Source organism: Lagenorhynchus albirostris, chromosome 6 (assembly GCF_949774975.1).
Source record: "Lagenorhynchus albirostris chromosome 6, mLagAlb1.1, whole genome shotgun sequence".
NCBI classification, from domain to species: domain Eukaryota; kingdom Metazoa; phylum Chordata; class Mammalia; order Artiodactyla; family Delphinidae; genus Lagenorhynchus; species Lagenorhynchus albirostris.
This window is the reverse complement of record NC_083100.1, coordinates 63,140,365-63,153,136: the sequence shown is the minus strand read 5'-3', so window position 1 is coordinate 63,153,136 and position 12,772 is coordinate 63,140,365. Positions and strand designations below refer to the sequence as shown.

The window sequence follows — 12,772 nt, the reverse complement described above, 5'->3', positions numbered from 1 at the left end:
GATTTTTAATCACAGTTTCAATTTCAGTGCTTGTGATTGGTCTGTTCATATTTTCTATTTCTTCCTGATTCAGTCTTGGCAGGTTGTGCATTTCTAAGAATTTGTCCATTTCTTCCAGGTTGTCCATTTTATTGGCATAGAGTTGCTTGTAGTAATCTCTCATGATCTTTTGTATTTCTTCGGTGTCAGTTGTTACTTCTCCTTTTTCATTTCTAATTCTATTGATTTGAGTCTTCTCCTTTTCTTTCTTGATGAGTCTGGCTAATGGTTTATCAATTTTGTTTATCTTCTCAAAGAACTAGCTTTTGCTTTTATTGATCTTTGCTATCATTTCCTTCATTTCTTTTTCATTTATTTCTGATCTGATTTTTATGATTTCTTTCCTTCTGCTAACTTTGGGGTTTTTTTGTTCTTCTTTCTCTAATTGCTTTAGGTGAAAGGTTAGGTTGTTTATTCAAGATGTTTCCTGTTTCTTAAGGTAGGATTGTATTGCTATAAACTTCCCTCTTAGAACTGCTTTTGCTGAATCCCATAGGTTTTGGGTCGTCGTGTCTCCATTGTCATTTGTTTCTAGGTATTTTTTGATTTCTTCTTTGATTTCTTCAGTGATCACTTCGTTATTAAGTAGTGTATTGTTTAGCCTCCATGTGTTTGTATTTTTTACAGATCTTTTCCTGTAATTGATATCTAGTCTCATAGCATTGTGGTCGGAAAAGATACTTGATACAATTTCAATTTTCTTAAATTTACCAAGGCTTGACTTGTGACCCAAGATATGATCTATCCTGGAGAATGTTCCATGAGCACTTGAGAGAAATGTGTATTCTGTTGTTTTTGGATGGAATGTCCTATAAATATCAATTAAGTCCATCTTGTTTAATGTATCATTTAAAGCTTGTGTTTCCTTATTTATTTTCATTTTGGATGATCTGTCCATTGGTGAAAGTGGGGTGTTAAAGTTCCCTACTATGAATGTGTTACTGTTGATTTCCCCTTTTATGGCTGTTAGTATTTGCCTTATGTATTGAGGTGCTCCTATGTTGGGTGCATAAATATTTACAATTGTTATATCTTCTTCTTGGTTCGATCCCTTGATCATTATGTAGTGTCCTTCTTTGTCTCTTGTAATAGTCTTTATTTTAAAGTCTATTTTGTCTGATATGAGAATTGCTACTCCAGCTTTCTTTTTGTTTCCATTCGCATGGAATATCTTTTTCCATCCCCTTACTTTCAGTCTGTATGTGTCTCTAGGTCTGAAGTGGGTCTCTTGTAGACAGCATATATATGGGTCTTGTTTTTGTACCCATTCAGCCAATCTGTGTCTTTTGGTGGGAGCATTTAGTCCATTTACATGTAAGGTAATTATCAATATGTATGTTCCTATTCCCATTTTCTTAATTGTTTTGGGTTCTTTATTGTAGGTTTTTTCCTTCTCTTGTGTTTCTTGCCTAGAGAAGTTCCTTTAGTATTTGTTGTAAAGCTGGTTTGGTGGTGCTGAGTTCTCTTAGCTTTTGCTTGTCTGTAAAGGTTTTAATTTCTCCATCAAATCTGAATGAGATCCTTGCTGGGTAGAGTAATCTTGGTTTAGGTTTTTCTCCTTCATCACTTTAAATATGTCCTGCCAGTCCCTTCTGGCTTGCAGAGTTTCTGCTGAAAGATCAGCTGTTCACCTTATGGGGATTCCCTTGTGTGTCATTTGTTGTTTTTCCCTTGTTGCTTTTAATATGTTTTCTTTGTATTTAATTTTTGACAGTTTGATTAATATGTGTCTTGGCGTATTTCTCCTTGGATTTATCCTGTATGAGACTCTCTGTTCTTCCTGAACTTGATTAACTGTTTCCTTTCCCATATTAGGGAAGTTTTCAACTATAATCTCTTCAAATATTTTCTCAGTCCCTTTCTTTTTCTCTTCTTCTTCTGGAACCCCTATAATTTGAATGTTGGTGCATTTAATGTTGTCCCAGAGGTCTCTGAGACTGTCCTCAGTTCTTTTCATTCTTTTTTCTTTATTCTTCTCTGCAGTAGTTATTTCCACTATTTTATCTTCCAGGTCACTTATCTGTTCTTCTGCCTCAGTTATTCTGCTATTGATCCCATCTAGAGTATTTTTACTTTCATTTATTGTGTTGTTCATTGTTGTTTGTTTCATCTTTAGTTCTTCTAGGTCCTTGTTAAATGTTTCTTGCATTTTGTCCATTCTATTTCCAAGATTTTAGATCATCTGTACTATCATTATTCTGAATTCTTTTTCAGGTGGACTGCCTATTTCCTCTTCATTTGTTAGGTCTAGTGGGTTTTTATCTTGCTCCTTCATCTGCTGTGTGTTTTTCTGTCTTCTCAGTTTGCTTATCTTACTGTGTTTGGGTTCACCTTTTTGCAGGCTGCAGGTTTGTAGTTCCCGTTGTTTTTGGTGTCTGTCCCCAGTGGCTAAGGTTGGTTCAGTGGGTTGTGTAGGCTTCGTGGTGGAGCGGACTAGTGCCTGTGTTCTGGTGGATCAGGCTTGATCTTGTCTTTCTGGTGGGCAGGTTCACGTCTGGTGGTGTATTTTGGGGTGTCTGTGGACTTATTATGATTTTAGGCAGCCTCTCTGCTAATGGGTAGGGTTGTGTTCCTGTCTTGCTAGTTGTTTGGCATAGAGTGTCCAGCACTGTAGCTTGCTGGTCATTGAGTGAAGCTGGGTGCTGGTGTTGAGATGGAGATCTCTGGGAGATTTTCACCGTTTGATATTACGTGGAGCTGGGAGGTCTCTTGTGGACCAGTGTCCTGAAGTTGGCTCTCCCACCTCAGAGGCACAGCACTGACTCCTGGCTGTAGCACCAAGAGCCTTTCATCCACACAGCTCAGAATAAAAGGGAGAAAAAGTAGAAAGAAAGAATTAGTAGAAGTAGGAAGAAAGAAAGAAAGAAAGAAAGAAAGGAAGGAAGGAAGGAAGAAAGAAAGGAGGGAGGGAGGAAGGGAAGGAGGGAGGGAGGGAGGGAGGAAAAAAGAAAAATATAAAGTAAAATAAAATAAGATAAAATATAATAAAGTTATTAAAATAATTATTAAGAAAAAAAAGAAAAAAACCAAAAAAAGGACGGATAGAACCCTAGGAGAAATGGTGGAAGCAAAGCTATACAGACAAAATCTCACACGGAAGCATACACATACACTCTCTCAAAAAGAGGAAGAGGGGAAAAAATCATAAATCTTGCTTTCAAAGTCCACCTCCTCAATTTGGGATGATTCGTTGTCTAAAGGAGGGAAGGAAGGAAAGAAAGAAAGAAGATAAAGTAAAATAAAATAAAGTTATTGAAATAAAAAATAATTAAGAAAAAAATTTTTTAAAAAAAGAAAAAAAACGGACGTATAGAACCCTAGGACAAATGGTGGAAGCAAAGCTATACAGACAAAATCTCACACAGAAGCATACTCATACACACTCTCAAAAAGAGGAAAAGGGGAAAAAATCATAAATCTTGCTCTTAAAGTCCACCTCCTCAATTTGGGATGATTCCTTGTCTATTCAGGTATTCCACAGGTGCAGGGTACATCAAGTTGATTGTGGAGCTTTAATCCGCTGCTTCTGAGGCTGCTGGGAGAGATTTCCCTTTCTCTTCTTTGTTCTCACAGGGGCTCAGCTTTGGATTTGGCCCCGCTTCTGTGTGTAGGTCGCAGGAGGGCGTCTGTTCTTCGCTCAGACAGGATGGGGTTAAAGGAGCCGCTGATTCGCGGGCTCTGGCTCACTCAGGCCGGGGGGAGGGAGGGGCACGGAGTGCGGGGCGAGCCTGCGGCGGCAGAGGCCGGCAGGACGTTGCACCGGCGTGACGTTGCGCCGGCGTGACGTTGCGCCGGCGTGACGTTGCACCAGCCTGAGGCGCACCGTGCGTTTACCCGCGGAAGTTGTCCTTGGAGCCCTGGACCCTGGCAGTGGCGGGCTGCAGAGGCTCCCCGGAAGGAGGGTGTGGATGGTGACCTGTGCTCGCACACAGGCTTCTTGGTGGCGGCAGCAGCAGCCTTAGCGTCTCATGCCTGTCTCTGGGGTCCGCGCTGTTAGCCACGGCTCGCGCCCGTCTCTGGAGCTCCTTTAAGCAGCGCTCTTAATCCCCTCTCCTCGCGCACCTGGAAGCAAAGAGGGAAGAAAAAGTCTCTTGCCTCTTCGGTAGGCCCAGACTTTTCCCCGGACTCCCTCCCGGCTAGCCGTGGCGCACTAACCCCCTGCAGGCTGTGTTCACGCTGCCAACCCCAGTCCTCTCCCTGCAATCCGACCTCTGAAGCCCGAGCCTCAGTTCCCAGCCCCACCCGCCCCGGCAGGTAAGCAGACAAGCCTGTCGGGCTGGTGAGTGCCCGTCGGCGCCGATCCTGTGTGCGGGAATCTCTCCGCTTTGCCCTCCACACCCCTGTTGCTGCGCTCTCCTCCGCGGCTCCGAAGCTTCCCCCCTCTGCCACCCGCAGTCTCCACCCGCGAAGGGGCTTCTAGTGTGTGGAAACTTTTCCTCCTTCACGGCTCCCTCCCACTGGTGCAGGTCCCGTCCCTATCCTTTTGTCTCTGTTTTTTCTTTTTTCTTTTGCCCTACCCAGGTACTGGGGAGTTTCTTGCCTTTGGGGAGGTCTGAGGTCTGCCAGCGTTCAGTAGGTGTTCTGTAGGAGTTGTTCCACGTGTAGATGTATTTCTGGTGTATCTGTGGGGAGGAAGGTGATCTCCGCGTCTTACTCTTTCACCATCTCCCCCTCCTCTCGTAATTGCCTCCCTTTAGGCTGGTTTTCTACTGTACTTAAGAGAAAGCCAGCAGAAATACAGGGGTTCAAGAATAAAGCCAGGTTCAAAACAAGAGCCCATCAATTCAAAGAGAGCAGGACCCTCTCCCTTTCTAGACACCAAAGCCCAACTTTTTTCTAGAATCAGATTAAGTTAACGATGTAAGGGAATGCCACACTTCCCTCTCATCATTGTCCTTTTTATTTCTGCTTAGCCTCTGAGCCATTCTGTAGGACCTGCAAGAACAGGGTAAAAGTGAAACTGAATTCTGAGGAAGAGGCTGTGCCTGACAGCATTCCCTTTCCTGTGGGAAGCCATTCAGGATTGTTCTAGAGCTGATGGATGAGAAAAATGTGCATTCTTTCCCCCACTTCTCCCCATCTCTGTGTATTTCTGAATGTTTAGAGATCCTTCTGGATGCATACTCATAATAACATTAGAAAAATTAATATTAAGAAATTTTTGGTGCCCAGCACCAGCTGAGCACAAATGCATCATCATATTTAATGTTCTATGTGCTGCTTCCAAGTAAGAATGGAATGCTGGAAAGGAAAGTCCTAAGGAACCCTCTGGTTAAAGACGGATTAGGAGAGGGTTTAATGAGTCTAGCTATTGCAAGTGCTAGAAAGCCATGTACGCTGACATCAGAGCTGAGCACACCTCAAACCTGTGGGACTGAATTTAAATACTTAAGCAGTTTAAAGTTTTCAAAAGTGGTGAAATGAGAACAGACTTGTAGTGGAGACTGGTTAAAAATTCTAACCAAGACCTGATGGGAAGTCCATTCATTCATTCAAGAAATACATGCTGAGCACCAATAACATGGCAGGCACTGTTCTAGGCCTCGGGATATAGCAATGAGCAACACAAAATCTTTACCCTTATGGAGCTTACACTCTAGGGGTATTCACAGAAGCACAGTAAAAAATTATGTGATGTAAGATAGTGATAAATGCTAGGGCATAAATAAAGCTGTAGGGAGATAGTGACAAGAATGCTCTTTTCGATAGGGTAGCCTCTGAGGTGGTGATGTTTGAACAAGACTTGTTGGGGTTGACGTGAAGAAGAATGCCATGGGGTTATGTAGCAGAAGGAATACATGGCAGAGGCCACAGCAAGTGCAAAGGCCCTAAAGCAGGATGACATTTGGCCACTAAGCAAGAGTACCATGAACAAGGGGATGACTAGTAGGAGGGGAAATCAGAGAGGGAGCCAGGGCTCGGGTTGTGCAAATCAATAAAAATCATTTCAGTCTTTGAGCCCCTGTTGGGTTTGGGTGATTACCACATTTTTAAAATTAATTTTAATTTTTTAAAATTAAAAAAATTTAATTTTAAATTTAATGTAATTAAATTTAATTACAATTTTTTAAATTTAATTTTTAATTATCATAAACCCCCTTGAGGTAAGTCTGATTAATTCATCTTAATGTTGCCCAAAGCCACCCTACTGAGCCGTAGCGTTCTCTTGGGATTCTAGAGCATCCCAGTTCATTGAGGGTGGCAGTCTCTCCCAGCTTGCTGCTGACCAGGACTTTCTCTCTCCATCAATCACCACATATTCCTAGAGCAGAAAAATCTTTTTTAAAACACTATGAGATATTTCTTTACCATCTTCATTATTTAAAAATATTTGCCCTAACCTTTTCTTATATTTGGCCAAGGCCTGATGCCAAATGGGTATTTTCTGCACCTAGGCCTTAACATGCATCCTACAATGGTTTTCTTTCTTTTAAAAGGTGCTAAAAATAACTTGGAGCACAGCTGTACTAAAGAGGAAAAATGAAGAGAATCTTAGCGATAGGTCCATAGCCCATGATCTCTGGGTTCCATTCATAAAAGAGGTCTTTCCTTTTTTGGTCTATAACACTGAGCCTAATCTGTGTAAAAACATCCAAGGATTAAGTTAATTACTGGAGAGTCCTGGGATTGTTCCCCAAATGAAATGGAGTCACAAATAATTCTAATGATGTTTTATAATAAAAGTAGAATTAAAAGACTGAAAAATATGCAACAAAGACTCTCTGGTCCATATAAAGATGAAAAAAGTAGTGTAAATTGAACTTAATATCCTACATTTTTATTATTTTCATTGAAAAGTGAAATGAATAAAAATGTGTCTTCATTTTAGCTATAGATGGGCCTAAATTAGGACATGGAAAAATCAGCTTAAGCTAAGAGTGACTCAATCCATCCAAAGAACTAAGTTTTCTTTGGGAGGATATGCCCAGATTCCCTACTGAGTCTTGTCTTGCATGGAAGGTAATGGGAATTCATTTTCTAAATCTCGTGCTGGCCCATTAGAAAGTTACTCTTTGGTTAATTCCATCATAATGTATTATTGTATTGCCAGCTATTATAATCTAGAGCTAGTCTGATGGTGCTTGTGTCTCAGGATAAGTAGGAAAGTAGCTGGATTAGTTTGCTAGGACTGCCATAACAAGGTACTACAGACTGGGTTACTTAACTTACACAGTCTCTTACTGTAGCTTAAACTACAAAAACATATTTTCTCACATTCCTGGAGGCTGGAAGTCTGAGATCAATGTGTTTGGTCAGGTTGGTTCCTTCCGAGAGCTGTGAGGGAGAATCTATTCCGTGTCTCTCTGCTAGTTTCTGGTGGTCTGCTGACGATTACCTTCGGCATCCCTTAACTTATAATACATTATCCCAATCTCTGCTCCTTCATCTTCACACAGCATTCTCCGTGTGTGTGTGTGTGTGTGTGTGTGTGTGTGTGTGTGTGTGTGTGTGTGTGTGTGTGTGTGTGTGTGTGTGTGTGACTGTGCCCAAATTTCTCCCTTTCATAAGGACACATCCATACTGAGTTCTAGCCAATCCTAGTGACTGCATCTGAACTTGATTATTTGCAAAGACCCTATTTCCAAATAAGGCCACATTCACAGACAGCAGGGTTAGGACTTAAGCACCTTTGTGGGGGAATATAGTTCAACCCATAACACTAGTGTACAAGAAGGTTAAATAAAAACTTCTCTCCTTTTGTAGGATTCTCTTGGATATCCTTAAAGATTACACCGAGGACAGGAGAATCCTTATAGTAGACAAATCATCTCTTTATTCATGGCATTATCAGCCTGAGTCCTCCTTCATATATTTGTGTCTCTCTGTGTGTGTGTGTGTGTGTGTGTGTGTGTGTGTGTGTGTGGTTTTGCTTGATTTCCAGCCGTTGTATCCTATCTAACAACTATCCCTTTGCTAACAGGGCAAATTTGGAGATCAGTTATGCCAAAGGACTTCAGAAACTGGCAACCAAACTCAGCAAAACATTACAGAGCACAAAGAAAAAGTAAGTATATGGAAGAGATAAGGCAAAATCACTCCTAAAAGTACTAAAAAGCGACATATGTTCAATTCCAGCTTCCTCATATAAATGTGGTAAGTCCAGAGAGTCAAGCATGGCTTCCAGTTCTTGGGCTCTTACTGTGTGCCAGACACTGTGTTAAATGCTTTCATAGATACTCTACATTTAATCCTCACAACTATCTCTGAGAAGTCTTTTCATGATCCCTATTTACAAACAGGGACTTGAGGCTTGGAGAGCTTAAGAACCTTGCCTGGTCACACAGATAATGAATTTCAGAGCTGGGTTCATCCTGTGTCTTTGTGACTCCTAAGCTCATATTCATAAAAGGCCTTGGTGAGGATATTAACTTGGGAAGCGGTGTGGTTAAGTCGGAAGCTCTTGAAATCAGGAAGTGTGAATCCTGCTTTATCTCAAATGTATGACCTTCAGCAAGCAACCTGGCCTCCCTTGATTTCCTCCTCTGTTATGTGGAGTAACAAGATGTGCTCCATTGTGTGTGTGTGTGTGTGTGTGTGTGTGTGTGTGTGTGTGTGTATCGGGGGGTGCATATTAAACGAGGTAATATATGTAAAAATATTGGCACATCAGATGCTGAAAAAATGTTGGTTCATATTTTTTTCAATTCAGTTGAGAATGAAGTCAATTACTTCTCTTCAGGGAGAGAAAAAAGGTATTAGTATTCTAAAAATGGTCCATTAGTGATAATTCCTTACAAAGATTTTTGACTAATGCTTGCAGATGCCACCCAATGGCCGTGCCATTGCAAAGACCCCTTCTGATGGTAAAAGAAAGAGGGAAAGAAAAAAGGAAGGCTTCTGGAGCCCACATCCCTACTCCCTAGGCATTATCCATAACAGCAAATAATGGCTTTGAAATTGCTCTGACTTTGAGCTTGATTTTTAGGATGGTATTTTAGAAGCCTGCAAAGGAGCCAGTAGAGCACAGTGGTTGAGTATAAATAGACTTTATTTAGACTACCCATGTTTAAATTCTGGCTCTACCTCTTAGCAAGTAGGTAAATTAGGACAATTTATTTTACCTCTCATTGTGTATTTAAAATGGAAATAAAACACATCTCATATAACTCCTGTGAGTAGTAAATGAGATAACACAAGAAATGTGTTTAACACCTGGCTGGAGCCAAAGCTCCCTAAGTGTTCATTATGATTTTAGTTTTGATTACCTTCTAAAGGATGAGAGGTGTAGGTGTAGGGGTGTGTGTCTTATTGTGTGGCAACCCTAGAATCCAGCATGGTGCTCCCAAGGAGTTGGCATGAACAGAATGCTTGGTTAACCAGGGTTAGTGCAACAATATTTAATAATAAGCATTAACTGAACTTTTATCTATACCAAAATCTGTTAGGTACTTGTATAATAACTCAAATTGTTTCTCTTCTAAAAGACCAGTTAAGTGAGGATCAGTGAAATCAAGTGATTCTTCCAAGGTCATGCAGGAAACAAAGGGGAGCTTGTGGATTCAGACACAGAACCTCTGAGGCCAACGCCTTCTCCTTCCTGCTCTGCTGCCCAGCTCCTCCCAGGGGCAAATGTCAGATTCTCTTCCCGAAAGTGTGCTTGGGCTTCTTTTTTTTAAAAAAAAACAACTCTATTGAGATTTAGTTTACATGCAATAAGACGCACCCGTTTTGAGTATATGGTTTGATTGATTTTGACATATGTATACACCATGTATCCACCACCAAAATCAAAATATATGTATTTTCATCACCAAAAGACTCCTCATACCTGTCTACAATCCATCCCCCAACAGAGTCCCAAGGAAACACTGATCTGCTTTTTTTCAATCTAGATTGTTTTGTCTTTTCTGGACTTTCCTATAATTGGAAGCATACAGTGGGTACTCTCTTGTGCCTGGTTTTGTGCCGGGCTTTGGATACACAGAAAATCTGACATCCTTTGATGTAGTTCTCCCATTCTCTGGCTGCCAGGTGCAGCCTAAGTCATATGGAGGCAAACCTCTGCACCGTCTTGCTCTCAGTATGGGCACCGATCTGTCCCTTCCCTTCCATCAAAGTCTACACTGGCTCTGTCCCTGAGGTTTATTGATACAATGGGCTTCCTGTTTGAAGGCCAACTATATGTAGGAGGAAAATAGCGTCATATTTCCTAATTCTCCTTTTGTGCTGCTAGGGTCAGGACAGAGTTACCCTTTTGTTAAACTGAGATATACTCACAAGACAGTAGAACATCTGAGTGTTTGTCCTAAAGGCCAGCAGGGAACAGGACCTAGACCCCAACCCCAAGAGCAGCACGCAGGACATGACCAGGGCTCTGGAGTCTCCATAACTTAACTTTTCTGAGCCTCCGTTTATTCATCTGTGAAATGAAGAGCCTGAAAAGATTGTCTTTAAGGGTAGCATGCTCTCTCCTGCCTGTTCTAAGTGGCTTCTCACCCTTGGCTACTTTATTTCCCTGATTTTCTACAGACATGAAATGAAAAGTGGAAATCAGGATGAAAAATGATTGGGAAAAAAACGCAGTTTATGTAATGACAATAGTGCAAATAAATGTGTTGGCAGAATTTAATCCCATGGAGAAATTGAAATAGGATTAGGGATATGAGTGCAGTTGCCGAATGCAATGGCTCAGACATGATGCTTTATTTCTCAGACTCCTGGGAAAATGACACCCACACTTGTGCTCCCTTGTTTTTGCCTCCAGCTGTGTTGTCAGTGCCTGGGCCTGGGTCTCGGAGGGCATGAAGTCGGCAGCGGACCTGCATCAGTGAGTACCTACACGCTGGCCTTGCTCCAGCCCTAAGGGGAGTCATAAATATTTAAAGTGGATATGCTACAAATACTCCACTGCAAACTTGCACTGAGTAGATAATGCCTAACACACCATTTTATTTCCCCAGAAAATAATTCGGAAAGTAGATATAAATCCTAATACTAGGCTTGTGTGTCTTTCATGTTATATTTCCAGAAAACTTGGCAAAGCAATTGAGTTGGAAGCAGTAAAACCAACTCATCAAGTCCTGAGTGCACATGAAAAGAAGAGAAAATCAGTGAGTCAAAATCTTTCTTTTCTCCCTGTTAAAGCAAGATTTCTGTCTTTGGCTCAAGAAATAAAAGGTGATCTAAAGGTGCTCCTACGTTTCAGGAATTTATCATAAAAATAAACACAAACCCAAAGATTTATGTACGAGGATGTTTGTTAAAGCATTGTTTATAGTAGTGAATAAATGGAAACTTCTTCATCATCCAAAAATAAATTACAATGAATTCAAGCAACGGAATACTATGCAACCATTAAAAATCTTATTGCAGCAGAATTTAATGACATGGGGATGTAGTGCTAAATTAAAAAACAAGCTGAGAAAATCTAACAATATAACTGCAGTTTTGTAAAATAAATGTGTGAATATATGCATAGAAAAAAACCTGGAAGCACCTCCCCAGAATGTTGATAAGAATTATCTCTAGATAGTGGAATTAGAGGTTATTTTTATTTCATTTGTTTGTACTTTTTTGTATTTACATTGTTACACCGTTTGTAAATAGAATTATAAACGCAATTTTTAAAAGGAAATGCTTCTCTATACTTATAACCTTGGAATTAGGTAAAAGAAATACTAGGTATAATCATCAAATAGCCTTAAAATTGAAGAAAAATAACTAAACAATTCTTTCAGGGCACCTGGTCCTCTTGTATGGCGTATTCTCTGGTCTGTCTGTGTACTTTTCCTTCCAGAACAATTTCATTTGTGTTCCGTTTTCTTTTTATTTGCGTGTAATACAGTCAGTAAGCACTTTAAAATATATTTTCAGGCAACATGAAGAGGTATTTAATAAACACTGCTTAGCTCTGATAGGGATGGGGTCATGGTCATTATCTGTGTCAATGACAGGTACAGGTGAGAAGTTCAGAGCAGTAATAGGAGGTATTGGCTAAGTAATAGGGGCAGTAATAGGGGCAGTGGCTAAGGGGAGTTTCAAGTGATCACAGCCAGATAAAGCAGGTCTTAAGGGTGGTAAGTCCATAGGATGAGGGGATTTGTGAAAGCCCTGATGGAAGAGAAATGATACCAAAAAAAATTTATTCAAACGTATGAAACTGAGTCAGGAAATGGAATAGATGTTTAGTGGGCATCCATGTATTTTTACCAGAATGGATGTTCTCCTTAGGGCTAGGGTGATGGGGGAAGTTTACAGGAATTACTAGAAAGTAATATAATCTTCTGCCTTTGCAAACCAACTTAATAAAAGCCAAACACTAGTCTATACTTCATTAATAACAAAATATTTTCATACCACATAATAATATGATAATCACTAGAATTTCCTTAGTACTTACTAAATTAGGCACAGTGCTATGATCACAGTGCTTTAGATAATTAATGTCATGGTCACCTCAGAATGCTGGTCCAGCTTATAATCTTCTTTTTAGCATCTGCCCCTCTCTGTTGCACCCCTATCACCCTGCCACATTTTCTCACAAAAAAGTCGAATTTTTTAAAGTGAACTTGTTCCATATTTCGGCAACATAGAGTCAAAAGTGACATAGTGCATAAAATTATTTTAATTGTATTTGTTGTGCTAAACCACATATTCCAAATTTAATGAACTGAAAAAGAAAAAAGTACAGTGTTGCTAGATCTCAGAGTGGTTGAGTAATGGCTGATCTGTGGGTTTTGAAGAAAGGTCTATGGTTCAGGAGAAAAGGTTCTGCACTAACTTAAGTCTGATC

General features: G+C 40.4%; 1 protein-coding gene across 8 annotated transcripts in view; it reads left to right on the top strand.

Annotated features, from left to right (window-relative positions):
* NOSTRIN (nitric oxide synthase trafficking) overlaps nt 1–12,772 on the top strand; it is a 70,321-nt gene that overhangs the window by 19,303 nt on the left and 38,246 nt on the right. For all 8 annotated transcript variants that reach the window (XR_009541159.1, XR_009541158.1, XM_060152701.1 and 5 more), the window contains 3 exons: nt 7,961–8,044; nt 10,745–10,807; nt 11,009–11,090. Coding sequence is in view for 6 of the 8 variants with exons in the window: in XM_060152701.1 (XP_060008684.1) it covers nt 7,961–8,044; nt 10,745–10,807; nt 11,009–11,090 (229 nt within the window). In the remaining 2 variants the exon portion in view is untranslated. The remainder of the gene's footprint in view (nt 1–7,960; nt 8,045–10,744; nt 10,808–11,008; nt 11,091–12,772) is intronic.